This window comes from Jaculus jaculus, chromosome 1 (genome assembly GCF_020740685.1).
Source record: "Jaculus jaculus isolate mJacJac1 chromosome 1, mJacJac1.mat.Y.cur, whole genome shotgun sequence".
In the NCBI taxonomy this organism is placed as follows: Eukaryota; Metazoa; Chordata; class Mammalia; order Rodentia; family Dipodidae; genus Jaculus; species Jaculus jaculus.
Window position 1 is genome coordinate 32238444 of NC_059102.1, and position 18581 is coordinate 32257024.

General features: G+C 54.5%; 1 protein-coding gene across 1 annotated transcript; it reads right to left on the bottom strand.

The window, feature by feature from the left end:
• Positions 1 to 1334: 1334 nt before the first annotated feature.
• On the bottom strand, positions 1335 to 16328 carry Trim8 (tripartite motif containing 8). The gene is made up of 6 exons (XM_004659394.2): positions 15740 to 16328; positions 5962 to 6057; positions 5399 to 5632; positions 3425 to 3456; positions 3173 to 3288; positions 1335 to 2883 (listed from the first exon to the last, which is right to left on the bottom strand). The coding sequence occupies exons 1-6, from the start codon at positions 16307 to 16309 to the stop codon at positions 2276 to 2278; spliced, it is 1656 nt and encodes a 551-aa protein (XP_004659451.2). The 5' UTR covers positions 16310 to 16328; the 3' UTR covers positions 1335 to 2275.
• Between the last annotated feature and the right edge of the window lie 2253 nt (positions 16329 to 18581).

Consider the following 18581-nt stretch of genomic DNA (forward strand, 5'->3'; position numbering starts at 1 on the left):
CTAACACCTGGCCCCTCTGCCTTCATTTTTGAGAGGGTGACTAGAGGTTAGCCAGGCATAGACAACTGGCAAGAGACTTAAAAAGCACAGGCTCCACATCTTGTCCCAGGCTTCCTGATTCAGCCCAATGAAGAAATAGGTACCAGCAAAGGTCGTGTCCCCTAGTAGTATGGCAAGGGGGCATGGTTGTACTCCATCAGGCCTCCCACTCCCTTGATTAGGGTCTCATGTGTCCTCGGCTGGAGATCACTGTTAAGGACGACCTTAAACTTCTGAACTGCTCTCCATCTCCTGTGTGCTGGGAATAGAACCCATGGCTTCATGCATATTAGCTAGGTAAACACTCAAAATGAGCCAGTGTGGTGACACATGCCTATAATCCAAATCCAGTATTCAGGAGGGTGAATTAAGAGGATTCAAGTTCAGGAGCAGCCTGGTTGCATACTTGTCTCAACAATGAAGATCATGACCTCCCACAGGAGGACCTAGGTGCGTCCCAGCCCCCTTCTCCCCCTCCCCTAAGAGCCCAGTGGACCAGGGAGGACCCTGGTCAGCACAAGGCAACACTTCTCAAACCTCAGGGTAATCAGCCACCAGCAGACTTAAGAATATAAATTCCTGGGTTCTGAGATCCCTAATAAACCTACATGGGGTCTCAGCACTGTAACAAGGTCCAAAGATGTTAGGGGTTTTAAGACACTGTCAAATGAGAGCCAGCTGTGGTGGCGCTCACCTTTAATCCCAGCACTCAGGAGGCAGAGGTAGGAGGATCACTGTGTTCAAGGCCACTCTGAGACTACATAGTAAATTCAATATCAGCTAGGCCAGAGTGAGACCCTACCTCGAAAAACCAAAAAAAAAAAGAAAAAGAAAAGAAACCATTAAGAGGGATTGATTCTTTTCTCATTTTGCTGCCCCACTTCTCTCTAGCCTAATTAGGGTCTTCTTTGCCTCAGAGCCTGCAGCCCTGTATAGTGCCTGCCATATAATATGTGGTCAATATATATTTGTAGCTAGGAGGTAGGTAAACTTTGAAAGACTCACAGAAGGGTGCTCCTCCATCTATCCTAGCTTAAAGCAAATTGGCGGAACCTCAAAGAGACACCAGGGCTCATGCAGCATGGGGCTGAGTTTGTGAGGCCTTGAGCAAGTATTTGTTAAATGAACTAAAGGTCAAGAGCAGATGTAGTTGGTGCCTGAGGAACTGATATTCATAGGCCTGAAACTATCTAGACCCAAGAGGGCAAAAGTTTGTCTTTAGAAAGTCCTTGCTCACACCAATGCCAGAAGGCCCCGAGCCTGCCAGTGCTGGTGGGTAAGAGGCACGGCGGGAGGACTGCGCCATCATGTTTATTAGAAGGTTGGATTTCCGTGTGTGCTCTAGACAGATTACAGAATAAATACCTGTGCCTTGAGAACAGGAAGTCCACGATTCATACAAAGTGCTCACGACAGGAAGTTGCTGTGTCAAAAATCCAGGCAGGGAACCAACTCTGGGCAGCTCCTCCTCCACTGACCTCAACAAGGGCTGTGCTATTGTTTTTTTTTTTATTATTTTGTTTATTTCTCTTTATTATTATTATTATTATTTGCTTTTGCTGTGTTCACTATCATTGGCAAAGTTCCTTTTCCCCCCCGTTCCTGAACATGGGGCTCCTGTCTTTGAAAGATTCCACTCTGAGGCTGAAGGTGCCAAAAGCTGCTTGAGAAGTGGCCTTGAACTCCGTCTGGGAAGATGGTGAGAAGGAAGCAGGAGAAATCATTCTTGGTTTTAAAAAATTAAAAAACAAAAAGTTCCACAATCTATAGGTCATTCCTTACTCATCAGTGATCAACTGCCCAGGGGGGAACTGGGGAGGAGGAGGAGCAGACCAGCAAGCTCTGGGTCTTCCTCCCAGGGTGTGACAAGGGTTGGAGCCCCAAGGCCTCAAGGGAAACTGAGGCTCCTTCCAGCCATTGGGGTGTGAAGAGGGAGTGAAAGAGGAAAAGAGAGAGCTCAGTGCCTTGAGACAGACACTGTCCCACCTCCAGGGCCACCTGCAGACCCTGCCCAGGCTAGCTCCCACTGTCACCTCCAAGTCCAGGAGATGCATAAAAGAAAGAAAGAAAGAAAGAAAAAAGCCCCAAACAAAACAAAAGGCCAAAAGGAAAAGACCTGGAGGAATGGAGGATGGGAGAGAGGAGAGGAAGGTAGAAGGGCAGGTCTCTGGATGCATATTTCCCGAGCCACCGGGGCTGGGGGGAAGGGTCCCCAGCGTCCACTGCCTGCTTGGCGTTAGCTCGTCACGTAGTGTTTGGTGGACGGCTGCCCATACACCCTGTAGAAATCCTGGTGGCCAGGCTGCTGGGAAGCGTCGAGCCAGTCTCTGACCGCCAGGCCAGGAAGGGACTGGGGGACGGAGGGTGTGGGTGGGAGTGGGTGGGAGTACTCCTGCGAGGGCACTGTCCAGGGGAAGTGGCCAGAGCGGGGGTAGGGCTGGTGGCCTCCATGGTTGGCCACGGAAGAACAGTAACAGTTGTCCACAGAACAGACGAGAATCTTGCGGCCGCCATACTGGGGTAGCATGGGCTGCTGGGTGGCAGAGCCATTGGGGTACTGTGATGGAGGGAACACAGGACTTGAGTGCACTGGTTGGGCACCACCAGGAAGGGCCACCAAGTGCTGTGTGGAGCTGCACGGCCCCAGGGGCTGACCAGACTGGCCCTCGCCGCTTGCTGTGCCCGCTGCCCCATACTGGCTGCCCACAGGGCCCGACGATGTCTCGAGGAAGCCGGCCTCCGGGAAGGCTGCTGAGTGCTTGCGTTTTTCTGCCCCAGAGCTGCTCACGCCGCAGGGGTACAGGGGAACACTCTGCAGGAAGGGCACCGGTGTACTGAAGGGGCCTGTGGAGAGGAGTGGGGGAAAGTCGCCAAAATTCTCAGCCCAAGACACCCAGATCACCCATCCCCTGAGGACTTTCTGTAACTCTTTGGGACATCTTGATCAATACTCACTTCTCTATTAGGAGGTTGAGAACTATTATTTCCATTTTCCAGCTGAAGACACTAAAACTCATCTGAGCTTCTAAGTGGCAAAGCCAGGATGTGACTACCTAACCGGATCACGCTACACTGCCTCTCAGAGACCCCCCCCCTGGCATTTACCCCCGACAAAAAGGGTTTCCACTCTCACCTTCCAGCATCTTCCGTAGCTGCTTCTCCTTCTTGGCTACCTCGTTCAGGAAGAGCTTGGAGTTCAAGTGGCCAATCTTAGGAGGAGAAAGGCTGCTGCCAGTGCAGGTCTGGGTCCTGGGGACAGTGGACAGCACGTCTGCTGTGAGGAGGCGTCACCAGTGAGCCTGCCCTACCCCCACCCCCATTCTGAGCTCGGCCAGCCCTTCCCTTCCCTAGATGTGTTTCAGAAAACCGGGGGCTACCTGCTCACCTGTCCATTAGGATTTTCACAGACTTGGTATTCTGGGGGAGGAGAAAAGGGTCAGTCAGCGGAAAAGGCAAGACAGAAGCTGTCCCCCACCCCCCACCAGCGCACTTCTCCCCAGGCAGGGTCAGATGGAGTCACACCATCTTTTTGCAAACAAGAACAGCTCCATTTATTGAGCGTGTGCTGTGTGACCACTATGCCACTGTTCTCTTTCCTCCCGCCCTCCCTCCTGTTTTCAAGCGGGGTCTCATGCTCCCCAGGCTAGCCTCAGACTTGCACAGATCCCAAGAGAGCTCCGAGCTCCTGACTCTTCCTGCTTCCACCTTTCCAGTGCCAAACTACAAGTCTGTGCCACCGCACCAGTTAATGTGGTGTTTGAGGGTCAAACTCCGGTTTGAGTGTGTGCCAGGCAAGCACTGTACCAGCTCAGTTACAACCCCAGCCTGCCACTCCATTTTCCATGCACTCACTGCTTCTTGTTTTGAGGTAGGGTCTCACTCTATCCCAGGCTGACCTCAAATCCAGTGACTCTCCTACCACTGCCTCCCAAGTGCTGGGATTAAAGGTGTGCACCGCCATGCCCCTATTTTATCCACATAGCTACTTAGGAGGGGGCTCCAAGAACCCTTGACCTTTTCTGCTCTTCTGGGGCCAGATGTGAATGTGAATTTTAGAATGTGAACTGATCTGGATCTTAGAAGGGGACTATGACGCCTATATCGTATATTACATGCCAAATTCAACTCACCGGCATTTCTGCAGCAATGTTTGAATTTTCTTGCCATTCAAGACACAGAGAAAACATCAACTGTGCAACATCAGTTATGCTCAGTTTGCCATTGAATGGACTGCCAGATATTAGTTTACAGAAAAAAAAATTTTTTTTGGAGACAGTTTTAATTTTTTTTTTTTTTTTTTTTTCGTTTTTCGAGGTAGGGTCTCACTCTGGCTCAGGCTGACCTGGAATTCACTATGTAGTCTCAGGGTGGCCTCGAACTCTCGGAGATCCTCCTACCTCTGCCTCCCGAGTGCTGGGATTAAAGGCGTGCGCCACCACGCCCGGCTTAAAAAATTTTTTTGGAGGCAGGTTGACCTTGAACTCATGGTGAGCCCTCCCACTACTTCTGCATCCTGAGTGCCTGAATTAAAGGCATGAGCCGCCAAGCTCAGCCAGTTTCCAAGTTTTTATTTTTTAGATTTTTGAGGTAGGGTCTCGCTCTAGCCCAGGCTGACCTGGAATTCACTATGCCATCTCAGGGTGGCCTCAAATTCATGGTGATCCTCCTACTTCTGCCTCCCAAGTGCTGGGAGTAAAGGTGTGTACCACAATGCCCAGCCAGTTTTCAAATTAAAAAATAAAAATTATTTGTGTCTGAGAGGGGGTGGAGAGAGAATGAATGAGTGAGCATGCCAGGGCCTCTTGCCACTCCAGATGCATGCACTTATGGCTTTATATGAATAGTGGGGAACTGCACCACACTGGCAGGCTTTTGCAAGCAAAAACACTGAGCCGGGCTGGAGAGATGGCTTAGCGGTTAAGCGCTTGCCTGTGAAGCCTAAGGACCCCGGTTTGAGGCTCGGTTCCCCAGGTCCCACATTAGCCAGATGCACAAGGGGGCGCACGCATCTGGAGTTCGTTTGCAGAGGCTGGAAGCCCTGGCGCGCCCATTCTCTCTCTCTCCCTCTATCTGTCTTTCTCTCTGTGTCTGTGACTCTCAAATAAATAAATAAAAATTAAAAACAAAACACTGAGCCATCTCCCCAGCCTTCATTTTTAGAGATTTTTTTAAATAATAATAGATAAAGAATAGCAGACTGTATGTAACTGGCTTGGGGAGCATCTATAATTTGCCCAAGGTCATGAAACTAGGAAGAGCATGTAGGGCAGATTCAAACCCACACAGGCTGGTTCCAAAGACACGAGCAGGTGAGCATACTGGGGGGGAACCAGCTGGGGAGCAGAGGTCCCTGGCCCACCTTCATGAAGCTGACATCCTCCGTCTTATCGAAGAGCAGCTGCAGGGAGCCCAGCAGCTTCTTGGCCTCCTGCATGCGCTCCCCAAGGTGCAGCGCCTGCGCCGCGTTCTCGCTGCAGAACTTGGCCTGGGCCTTGTCCAGGACCTCCACTGTCTGCCGCAGGTCCTCATCCAGCAGCTGGTGCAGCTTCTCATACTGCAGCCGCACTTCCTCCTTCAGCTGGCTCACTTTCTCCTGAGGGGAGGCAGGGACCGCAGTGAGCAGGCAGGCAGGCAAGCACTGGGTGACCTTGGGTTGCTGCTCTTGCCCTAACCCCATCCCTCATGGAGGGGGGTCTGGGATCCTCAGCCCCCTGGCTCTCCAGTGTAAGGTCCGACCTGCTAATTCCCTATGAGTCACACTGGGGTCTGTGCCAGTTAGCCCCACAGCAGCGGGGCTCCTCCTCTGACAGTTCAGAATGATGGGTAGAGGGCCCTAAGACAAGCCTAACACCCGAGAGAGCCTTTGTAAGGAACCCACCCAAGGCCCTGTGCCCCGGCAACTCCCACCCTGGCCTCCACTACCTCCACCAGGCGCTTGTCTGACTCGAGCTTGTACAGTTGGTCCTCGATGTCCTGCTCCCGCTCCTCCAGCCGGTCCTGTTGTTTCATCAGCATCTTCTGCAGGGGCAGTCGAGACAGCAGTATCAGAGGCAGTGTCGCTCCGACCCTATCAGGGATGGCCGAGACACCATCCTTCTGTCTGATTCTTTCCAGACCTGAAAAATCTTTACCAGCCAGCTTCCCGGAGGCCTTGTGCAATCCCAGAGCCCGCTGCTCCCAGCCAAGGGAGGCCTACGTAGCTTCCCACATGTATAAGCTCTCTGAGGGCAAGCTTGGGCTGGATGTTTTAAGGACTTCCTCTATCTAATCTTAGGCAATCATCCCAGCAGTGCAATGAGGTAAGCATATATTCTGGTTCTCATTTCACAAAAGAAACGGAAGCCAGGCGTGGTGATGCACACCTTTAATCCCAGCACTCGGGAGGCAGAGGCTGTGAGTTCGAAGCCAGCCTGAGACTACATAGTGAATTCCAGGTCCGCCTGGAAAAACCATACCTCAGAAAACCAAAACAGGAAACTGAGGCCCACGGAAGTTTAGGTAATCTGTCTGAAGTCACATAGCAAGTAAGTGGCACCAACCAGGTGATCTAGCATCCGGGCCTGTTCTGATCCAAGCCAGGCTGCTGCTCCCTGGGGGACACGACCTTGTGGAGAATAGCCGAAAATGCTTTGCAACAGCCTTCCAAGGTCCTTACAGGGCCTGCAGTCCAAGCCAAGACATCACCTTATACCCGCCTAATGCTCCAGGGCACTGAAGCAGCCAACCTCTCCCTGTTCTTGAGGCTGAGAACCGGGCCTTTAATAGCTAGCTCCCCAGGTCCCACAGTTAAGAGTCAAGGAGACAGCAGACTGATCTGTTGCTGAATCAAGCTAATTTTGTTCCCTTCTTACCAAACACACCTCTTCAAACAAAGTCCTTTGCTCAAGAACCCGGTGACTCCCCGCCTTTCAAATACTTCAGTATAGCAATGTGACTCTTCCAGTCCTCAAGTGGAAAGAGAGATGTTTGGCTGGGCCCCACTGTGATCATGGAAGGTTATTTGGTCCTTTGCATCTCAGGTATTCTCCTCAAGGTGGTGGTCCTTAAGACACTTCAGTGCTCTACATTGTTGATCTTTGTTTGTTTGTTTGTTTTGCTTTTCAAGGTAGGGGCTTGCTCTAGCCCAGGCTGATCTGGAATTCACTATGTAACCTCAGGATGGCCTCAAACTCACAGGGATCCTTCTACCTCTGCTGGGATTAAAGGCATGCACCATCACACCTAGGTCTGTGGATTTTTTTTGGTTTTGTTTTGTTTTTCGAGGTAGGGTCTCACTGTAGCCCAGGCTGACCTGGAATTCACTATGGAGTCTCAGGGTGGCCTCAAACTCACAGCAATCCTCCTACCTCTACCTCCCCAAGTGCTGGGATTAAAGGCATGTGCCACCATACCTGGTTTTCTTATCTTTTTTTATTTATTTTTTGTTCATTCTTATTTATTTGAGAGTGACAGAGAGAGAGAATGGGTGCACCAGGGCTTTCAACCACTGCAACCAAACTCCAGATGCGTGCGCCCCCTTGTGCATCTGGCTAACGTGGGTCCTGGGAAATCGAGCCTCGAACAGGGGTCCGTAGTCTTCACAGGCAAGTGCTTAACCGCTAAGCCACTTCTCCAGCCCTCTCTTATCTTTTGAGGAACTTTTCCGAACCCTGCTTGCTGAGTTTGTGCAGGTCTCTTCCCTGTCCTGACTGTGGTGGGACAGTCAGTCACAACCCGCCTCTGTAGCTGTGTTCTTTGCTACGGTAGGGTGGCTACAAGTCTAGTCACGTGTGACTCTATTTATTTATTTGCAAGCTGAGGGGGGGGGCATGTCGGGAGCCCAGCCACTGCAAACAACAGATGCATGTATCACTGTGCATCTGTTTTTATGTGGGTACTGGGGACTTGAACCCAGGTTGTTAGGCTTTGCTGGTAAGTTCCTTAACCACTGAGCCATCTCTCCGGCCCACATGTGACTCTTTACACTGAGGTTGATGAAAATAAATTAAGCCAGGCAAGAGGGCCTGTAATCCCAAGCACTTGGAAGCTGAGGCAGGAGCATTAGGAGATGGAGACCAGCCTGGTCTATACAGCAAGATCCTAGCTACAAAGAAAAGCAAATAAATTAAATAATAATAATAATAATAGTAATAATAAAAACAGGGCTGGAGAGATGGCTCCACAATTAAGGCACTTGCCAGCAAAGCCTAACAACCCAAGCTCGATTCCCCAGTACCCACGTAAAGCCAGATCCACAAAGTGGTGCATATATCTGGAATTCATATGCAGCAGCTAGAGGCCCTGATGCGCCCATTCGCTCTGCTTGCAAATAAATAGATGAAAATAAAAAAACTGAACCTAAACACAACTTCAGTGTTTCCGTTTCTCTAGCCTCATTTCAAGCGCTCAATAACTACACATAACTAGTACTGGACACCATGGATACAAAATGTTGCCACCACCAGAAAATTCTATTCAATAGTTCTCTTCTACAACTCCCTCCCCAGTACTGGGGATAGAACTGAGCACCTCATGCATGCTAAACAAGTGTCCTCCTACTGGTCCTGTGTTTTCCAGTGCTGCAGATCAAATCCATGGCCTTGGGCAGGCTAGATCCACCACTAAGCTACATCTCAGCCCATATCCTGGTGGTGCCTTACATTTTAAACCATAGTACGGCTTCTCTATAAGACTTGGGTCTCTTAAGAACTAGGCTTTAGCCTCACACACATGCTCATAATTCTAGCACTAGGAAGGTTGAGACAGGAGGATTATCACAGGTTCAAGGTCAGCTTGGGCTACATAGGGAAATCTTATCTCAGAAAAGAAAAGAAAAAAAGAAGTGGGTGTTAGTCAGGCATGACCTGGCACTGGGGAGGCTGAGGGAGGAAGATTGATGGCAGGTTTGGGGCCAGCCTGGACTATGGAAAGACACCCTGTCTCAAAAGAAAAACATATAGGTTTTGCTGCTGTCCCTCTCCACTTCCCTTCATAGTTAGGCCTGAGCACCCACTAGTTGTATAACATATTTACTGACTAAAGCCAAAGTTCTGCACAAAGTAATATTTGCAAAGCAACTCTGCGTAGTTGCAGATACTCAGTGTCTTACTCAGCAAGGAGAAGTTCGTTCTCCCTTTGTGGGGGTCTCAGAGTGACCCCTCGGTTCTCCCCCATGACTCCTGCTTCCATCACACCTAGCTGGCTTTCAAAGCCAAACCCTCAACAGTCCCTTTCTCACTCCTTCAACTCATCTTATGTATGGGGAAACAAAGGTCAGTAAGAGACTGCAAGCAGACCTATTTTGTGTAGGATGCCATGCTAGAAACAAAGAACTGAGATGCTAGAGGCAGGAGGAGGTGGGGCAGGCTCTTCCTTATAATGATCCCCAGCAGACCTTGCCCTTCAGGCAGACTCTGTACCTCCAGCTCAACACACAGGAATCTGTTACCAGACAGAGGGTCAGGTTGACAACATAACAGCTCGTGTGGAGGCATGAGTTGACAGTACTGTCCAGATACACACAGGCCATGGTGTCACACGTATGCACACACGTGCACACACACATCTCAACACAAACTGCAACCTGGGTCCCAGAATACCTCATACACATATGCTTGTACCCAGAGCCTTGTACAAGCAGAAAGTAGACCTCTGGAGGTGCAGACAATGGAGAGAACCCCACACACATGAGACTTTCTTACGTGCCCTGAAACAAGTGGCACTCAAATTGCCAGCCTACTGGCTGCCCAAACCCATCGTCAAGACAAAGTCCCCCCACCCCCCGGGGCGAGTGTGTGTGACTCAAGGTCCAGGTCATCTGACAGCCCTGGCCCCCACCCGGCCCACACTTCTCAACCCTGTCTCTCTGCCCAACTATTTCTCGGTGACCAAGCCCATCATCAGGAATGGATGAGGGAGAGAACAGGCTGAGTCCCAGGAGACCGGGAGGAGAGACAGCCCCAGGTTCTCAGCTGGGCCACGAATGGGCTGAAAGGTTCCCACACTGCAGGCTGGTGAACACTCCTTGGCCATCCCCAGAGGCCCTGGGGGACGGGGGGAGGGGTGTTCATGACTGCCCTTCAGTGGGGAGAAAGGGGGGCAATTCCCGAGTCTCCCCTGGTAACACTTCTACTAGGGGACCATACAGTGTCATTCCTTAGCTTGAGGGTTCCTCTGCAGGGAGTGGATGGGTTTCTTGTCTGCTGCAAGGGCAGGGAGTGGGGAGTGATGCCATGTAAATGCTAGATGATTTGGAGTACCTACTTGTCCCTTGCCACCAATTCCCTTCCCACACCAAGTCTACCAAATGATCAACCAGGCGGGTAAGTCGCTGGATGACCAGCGCGTCAGGAAGCAAGACCTGTGATCTCTTCCCACCTCCAGCAGCCTAGCCCAACCCCTCTTTTCCAGGGAATCATTTTTCCCATCTTGATTTCAGTAAGTAAGGCCTCCCCAAGTCGGGCAGAGGAAGAGCGAGACCTTCCAAACAACTCTCCGCCCACCTTAAGTCTTCTGGACTTTGTTTGGGAGTGGGAATCATACTCCCCCTCCCCTCCCCCATAGGGTCTCACTCTAGCCCAGGCTGACCCGAAATTCACTATGTAGTCTCAGGGTGACCTCAACTCACTGCGACCCTCCTACCTCTGCTGGGACTAAAGGTGTGCACCACCTGGCTGGGAATCATATCTCATCTAGAAGCACTGGAGGAATCAAAACCTCCATGTGAGGAGGAGCTATGTGGGACCTGATTACCGGGTCCCTGGGGGTCTCAAGCCTTTTGAGGTATGTACCTGAACCTGTGAGGCACTCCAGTGGTCTCATCACCGCTCCAGGAGACCATGCTCCTCATCTGTCCCCATGCCTTGAATTACTCCCTCAGTGCCTCTCCCAACCTGAAAAGCGGGGGGGTGTTCATAAGCCCCTATATTCTGCCCCCATAGGATAGGTTCCTCTGGAGCCTTACCAGCCAGGCCCTGCCGGTATTTTGCTGCTAGATGAGACTGGGCAGACAGGTGAGGCTTGGGAACTGAGGGCTGTATAAAAGTTAATAAATAATAATAAACCCTCAAGTCAACCTTGAAGAGAAGCAAGGTCAGAAGGGAACAGGCCAAGGGCTGGGACGGATGCAGAAGGTCGGCTTGCAGGGAAGGCTTGGTAGTTTGGCTGCAGCAGCACTTGTGGCGGTGGGGAGAGGGATAGGAAGCGGACTGGGCTGCTGCAGGACAGGGTCATGCCAGTTCCAGCTCTGGCTCCAGAACCCTGCTCAGAGCTGCCCTGTCCAAACCTTTTCCCTGGCTGCCAAGTTCTTGTTTCAGGAGCACATCTGACTGGGCTCCCTGGGCACAAAACACTGTCCCTTTCTCTCCACAAGGTCCGCTTTTCCCTGCCACAGTGCTGGCCTTGGGCTATCTACCTTGGGCTACTATATGAACCCACAAGATGGAGAAACCATAGACCCCACGAAAAGGGGTGTGAGAGAGGGAATCAGAGCAGGAGAGAGTGGAGCCCCCCAGCAAGCCCCACTGAGCAGACCGCAGCCGAGAAGCTTCCCAGCTGCAGAGCGGAATTAGCTTTTGCCACGCACAGAGCAGCGCTCTGGGGCAGCAGAACAAAGAGGCGAGAGAGAAAGCCCCCCTTTGTCTGGGTTTGAATGCCAGGCCAGCCAAGGAGGAAGGCTTTCCCAGAGCCAAGGATGAGGCCAGCCTGGCCTGCCTGCCTGCTCAGCCCAAGGAAGAGACCCAAGCCCACTCAGACAGAACCCCCACACCGCAGCTTTGCAGGACCCACTGGGCCTCCTACCTCCAACACAAGAGCTCACCCCAGGGTGAATTCCATCCCCCCCCTTTCCCCAGCACTCCCACCAGGTGAGACAGTCAGTAGCCCCAGCAAACTCATAGCCCAGTCATCACCCAAGCAAGCACTCAGGGCACAGTCCTGCCAAGAGCAGAGCAGGGACATGAAACTTCAGCTCACAGGTATATGGCCAGCGTTGCACACAGATACCCTGTGTGCGTGTGTGTATACACACACTCATGCACTATACAAGTGTGTGCTTGTCTTTCTAACCCCACAGCCACACATGAAATAAGTGTGTACCTCAATCTTGCACATTCATTCTCAGAGATACCAATGTGTGAGGAACATCAGTTGCATTTGAGATATACAACTCACACGCGCACACACACACACTTGCAGGCATAGTGCATGGAGAACAGAACTGCAGGAGGCAAAGTAATCAATATGACAGGCGCCCCGCTGTGTCAGCAGGATCCTGGGGTAGAGGTAGGGGGCTGGGCCTCTCTGCCTGAAGCTCCCCTTAGGGTCTAGGGAGGAGGCCAAGACAGGCCCCATTCTGTGAAGGCTACGAATGATCAAGGAAAGGGCACTGCATAGCTCTTCTCTCCCTCTCTCTCTCTTTCACACACACACACACACACACACTCTCCCTCCCTCCCTGCTGTCTGCTGTGGGCAGAGAGCAGTGGGTCTGAAGAGCCTGAGTCAGGAACAGCCTCATCCCCAAGCCTTTCTTTCACACCCACCCACAGATGAAGCCCCTGTAAGGTCCCACCGCATCCTCTCTAGCGCAGGCAATATGAGCAGGGTGCCCTCAACCCAAGCAGCTGCAAACCAACTGCCTTAAGCAGCAGGATCCCCTCCTTCAGAGAGCAATTCTGTCCTGGCATCATTTCTGAATTTCCTAGCAATAAAGTTCTATTCTCCCTATACCACACAAGCTCAAGTACACACACCAGGTACTGTTAAGGAAAGCCCTAAGAGTACTTGTAACTCCCACCAGCTCCTGTTATTCAGGTGAACCCTTTAACATCGGGGCTGGAAGGAAGCTTGTCCACGCAGGGTGACTAAGCCTGAGCATGTCCTAATCCTGGGCCCACTGGCCCAGGGGAAAACACACGAGAGTTTAGGCATGCCCCAGTGAATCTGAATCTTGAGGCTCACCTAGTGGGCATCCAGGCTCAGGCAACATGGCTATGACACACTTGCCTTCCGAGGGCAGAGTGGGCCAAGGGCCTGGCCTGCACAGGCCTAACCCGGAACACCCAGCCAAGTGGAGGCCCTGCTTGCCCTCCTGCTCAAGTGCACAAGTGGGTGCTTGTGAGAATGTGAAGGTGGGGCCAACCTGGGAGGGGTTAATCAGTGTTTTCTATTTCTAGCCATCAGGCCTGGCATCTTAGCAACCCCCCCCCCCCAGGGCAGGAGAGGAAGCACAAGTACAGCCTAAGTTTTTAAGGAGCTCTGCTTCTGCTCCTATATCCACGAGAATTCTGGTGCCCTTTACCACAGCGTCAGCAAAGGCCATGTGAGGCAGATTCCTGTTATCAAGGGAAAACTGCCCAAACCAAAGGCCCCTCCCCCTAGCTGGCCCAAAGAGAGCAGGCAGGGTCTTTCCATTCACTTCCCCAGGGCTTAACCCCTCCCCGAGGGCAGGACCCCTTTCCCCACTTTCAATAAGTCAAACTCTCACTTGAGTGACACTGGACTATTGAAGGGCTTCCAAGCCCAGTGCCCCGGGGCACCAGGCAGAATGGAGGTAGGGAGCCTGGGGGAGGATGAGCTTTGGGCACAGATGCTGAGCGCACAGAACTGCACATCTGGCCCTAATGCAATGCATTATTCTGAGCCTGTCCCCACCAGGCACAAATGGGAGCACACATGCATACACCACGGAGAGTCTGGTAAAGTTCCGTGCCTGAAGTACAGCAAAGAGGGGCCTGCTGATGGGAACCCGGGGTACACTCTGCCAGCGTCACACCCTCTTCCCCAGTGCTACAGGCAAAAGCTCGGTCTACTTGAAGGCAAACGTACACACACATATAAAGATCCCTCCTCCTACCAAGTCAGGTCTAATTAAGTTTTCTTCTGCACTGGAAGTAGACATTCCTAGTATTCACACCCCACAAAGCCCCCCCCCCAAGATTGTAGGCACATGTGCATTCCTATTCCACCCTGCCACATGTCTTCCTCTGCCCTGCGTCCACTTTGCACTGCCAATTCCAGGACAGAGAACTGGACAGCTCTCCTTTCTCCAGCCTCTGCACTTTCCCAGTCTCCTCCCCTGCCATCTTTATTAATAGCAGCAGCCTCTTCAATACTGGGGAAATTGTGGGCTGTGCCTGCCCTGAAACAGGGGAGGACAGAGCTCCTCCGCGTCCCCAATCCTCTCAGCATTTTCCAACCCTAGAGTGTGTGTGTGTGTGTGTGTGTGTGTGTGTGTGTGTGTGTGTTGGGAGGGGTTTCCTCTAGCTATCCTCCACACTTCCTTTAAGAAACCAGAGGCTCCTCCTGGCACAAAACCCCAGAGCTGACCCATCCAATTGCAAACTAATTATACAGCAAATTTTGTTATCCCCGCCCTCAGCCTGTGGTGGCCCGGCTGCCTTTTGTTGGTTGTATATGTATGTTTTAATTGCTAAACAGTGACTCATTCTGACTGGTCCCCTGCTTCCCCTACAGGAAACAGCCCCCATTTACATTTAAGTCCAGCTCAGCGCTTCCTCATACCCCACTGGCCTCACTAGCCTCCCCGGGGGGCCCCCACCCTTAAGACACTTCCAGTCCTACCAAACCCAACCTCGCTCCCATATCACACCCAGGCCCCAAGCTGTGGCTTCCGAGATGGCTCGGTCTTAGGCCAACTCCTTCCTTTTGCAGTGACTCAATCTTGAGTGCCTGGGGACCCGAGAGACCTAGGAGGAGCCCCCTTCCACTGAAGGGGACGGAAGTACGCCTCAGTCCAGCTCACTAGCCAGACACAGAGGCCCGAGGGGGGAGGAGGGCTTGACATTGGCTGCTGCTGCAGGGTGTATACAATGGGAGGGGGTGCGGTTCCGTAATCACCCAGCCGGCAGCCCAGGGGAGCCAGCTGCCTGAAACCAGATTTCAAGGCGGCTCAACCTTAAACCCACAGGATTCTTTTTCTGTCCTCCTCCCCTCCCTTAATGTGGGAGGGCTGTGTAAGAGGGCAGGGCGGGGTGGCAAGGGCCCAGGGTGAGGAAGACGCATACTTTAAAGTTTGTTCATGCAGGCACGGGCAATACGTACAGGCACACAGAGGGCAGCCTCTAACCTAGGGAGAGCCCGCTTGCTGGGACTGATCTGCAGAACTGACATTGTTCCCAGACGCCTCTGGACATCCAGGCCATGCCCAGCTAGTTCTGTTCTCCTTCCAAAAGTTCCCCCCCACCACCACCACCACCAACTCCCAACGTGTTTCCGACAGAGCTTCAAACTAACATGGCTGCTTTTGTTTACTTCCTCATTGGTATGCCAGCATCACGGATCATGTCAGCCACAGCAGTGGCACTAGGGCACTCATTACATAAACAGCAGCTGGAGAAGCAGAACTGGGGTCACTGCCTCGGTGACTTCCCGTAGGGCTTACAGAAACAACGCTGGGGGTGGGGGGGGTGGGGGACGGTGCTGAGCAAAAGCAGAAAAGCAACACCCAAACTATATTTCTGACAGCCCCGCCCCCCGCCATTCCATAAAGGACTGGTTAAGAGAGGGGCCCTAGAAACACAGGTGCGGAACGGCATCCGGCGGCCCTTCTTTCCTGGACCGTGCCCCTAAAACTTTCAGAGAGAAGAGCTTGGAAGGGAGCCTCCAGCCTCATGTCACAAGAGTTAGCCTGTCGGGATGGGTGGTCCTCCCCACCCCCACCCCCGGCGGGAAGGAATGTTGTGTACACGCAGGGTACTTGCCCGGATCTCATTCCTCCGGATCTCCACGTCGCACACCGAGTGTCCCTGATGCGCGCCGCTGTAGTAGCAGCAGTACTGGCACACAGCCACCTGCTCGGCCTCGCAGTGGTACAGGCGGTAGGCGTTGTGCTGCGGGCAGCTCCAGGCCCGCACGTCGTCCGCCTCCACCAGGAGGTGCCCGCGGGCGGTGGAGGGCTGCTGCAGGTGCGTCTGCACGTGGGACTGGCAGCAGGGAGCCTCGCAGCGCAGGCAGACCTTCTGCGCGGGCAGCGGGGGGCCGCGGCGGCAGAACACGCAGTGCAGCGCCGCGGGCGGCTTCTCCACGTGCAGGGCGTTGAACTTCTCCACGATGTTGGTGAGCTTCAGGTTCTTCTCCAGGCCCGGCTTCTGATTATAGGCCTGGTTGCATTCGGGGCAACGCACCAGGCCGCTGTCCTTGGCCCAAGCCTCGCCGATGCAACCCCGACAAAAGTTGTGTTTGCACGGCAGCTGCACGGGCTCCACGAAGACGTGCAGGCAGATGGGGCAGATGAGCTCCTCCTCGAAACAGTTCTTCCAATTTTCCGCCATGGCGGCGGCGTCCAGGGCTAACTCCCCAACCCTGGGTGTAGGTGGTGGGGCGGGGGGGGGGGGGGAGAACGTCCGGTGCAGCTTAGGACCCACGGAAGCCGCCCGGAACTCGGAGGGTCCCCTCGCCGGCCCCCCGACAGTCGCTCAGTCACCAGCGCCTTCCGCGTGCCCGCCCCCCCGAAGAGGGAGCCTCGGTCCTCGCGCCGCCGGCTGCGTCGGCTCCTGGCGAGCGCCTAGCGGGAGGCGGCGGCGGCCGGCTGTGCCAGGGCCTCGGCCGGGGCACCAGCCCTGGAGGGGAACGCCGGGGTCCAAATTCCATATAAGAGGCCGCCTACCCTTCGGTGCCGTTAGGGCAACGGCGGCCCGCGCTCGGCCCCGCGGCTGACATGGGGCGCGCCCCACGGCGGACCCGGAGTCCCCGGGAGCCGCGCACTTCCTCTAAAGCGACAGCGCCGGCGACGGCGGTGGCTCCCTCCCGGTCCGTCGGCGCCGCGCCTTCCTCCGGCCTGGCTTGGGGGTGGGTGGGGTGGGGTGGCGGTGGCGGTGGGGTGATGAGCCGAGGGGACGCGGGGAAGCTAGTTCGGCTCAATCGGAACCCGGCAGGCAAGACGAGCCGGCGGTCCCCGGGCCGTGACGCCGACGTCCCCCCAGCTGGCTGGCCGGGTGCGGGCTGCAGGGTGCGGGCGGGCCGACTCCGGGGCGCTGCGGGCGCGCTGGGGCAGTCATTCAGATGAAATTCCAGTCCCCGGCCAGAGACACCAGCCCGCCTCTGCCTTCCTCCTCCCTTCACAAATAGAAACGGAAGGGGGAGGGAGAGAAGTGGGGGAAAAAAAAAAAAAGCAACTAGAAAGGGAGGGAGGGAGGGAGAGAGAGAGAGAGAGAGGGAGAGACACGGAGGGAGGGAGAAGACCCGGAGGTGCTCCGGACTGACCCCCTCGTCGTTACTTCTGTGGTTTTCCCCGAGGGCCACCCCCCCTCCCGCACAGGGCGCCCCCCAGCTGCCACCGCCCAGAGACCCCACTCACTCTCCGCCCCCCGCCCCCCGCGCCGGGGCGGGCACCTCGACTGGGCCGAGGAAAAAACAAGGATTGATCAAACTAGAAAGGAATTTTTCTCAACTGCTAATGAACGGGAAGGCTCGGCTCCCGGCCCTCCCCTCCCCCCGCCCGGCCCTCCCCCTTCGCTCCCCCCTCTTGCCGGACCCCTCCTCCGCCCCCCCACTTTCTTTTCTTCTCGGCCTCTGCTCCGGCCTGGAAGGCTCGGGGCTACGGTCGGAGCCAGCTTGCGGCGGTGGGGCCGAGCCGAGCCAGCCGGGCCGGGTGCCTCCTTTAGTGCCCAGCCATCTTTGAGCTTCTTGGTGGCGGCTGTAGCCGGGGGTCCGGGCGCGCGCACTTGAGGGTCCTGCAGGCTTCTCTCTTTTGGTGGGAATTTTTTTTTAATCCTCCCAATCCCCCCCCCAAAGGGAGGGCTTGGCGGTCTCTGGCAAATTAGGAGAGAGGGGAGAAAATGCCAAGTCTCGATTTCTCTCCACCTCTGCTCCACCCACCCCGGTCCTTTCCAAAAAAATAAAAGATTAGAATTGGAAGAAGTCGGCCGAAAGGCGAGCGGCCCGTGGCCCCCAGCTGCTGCCCAGGCGACGCGTCCGGGGCGGGCCCCGCGCGCCTGGTCGCTCCGACTGTGGAGTCCGTTTGTCCGCCCGCAGCTTCTCTATAGTGAGGGGAGGGCGGGCCCTCCGGGGCAGGGTCTCCGCAGCGGCTTGATGCTTCAAGAGCTTTATCCTCAGATCAAAAAAGAAAAAAAAAAAAGAGGCAGAAACCACCCCCCAACACGAACACTTTCATCACAGCCACCTTCAGCCATCTTGCGCGTATTATTTCAGGAATAATCTGTTTAATAGAAATAGCTGCATCTCTGGCCCCCTTCTCCTCCGCATCCTGTGGTCCCCGCCCCCTTTTAATAATAATCTCGATAATAATAAAAAAAAATGATCGGCGGTCCGCAGCTGCTTTTTCCCTGCCCCGGCTATCTCCGGCTCCGGCTCTCTTTCCTCCCTAGAATGGGGTACTGATGAGGGGGACTGGGGTTGGGGGGTGCGTCCCCGCAGCCCGTCCGTCGGGCCCCGCCGCCTGAGCAGGGAGGGAAGGGCGCTCTCGCCGACGGCAGGGCGGGCGGGGGAGGGGCCTCGGCCCGAGGGACCCTCTCGGGGGTGCCCTGGGATCCTCGGGTCCCCGCCACGGTCCCCCGCCCCGGCCGGGCCTCAGTCCGCAGCCGC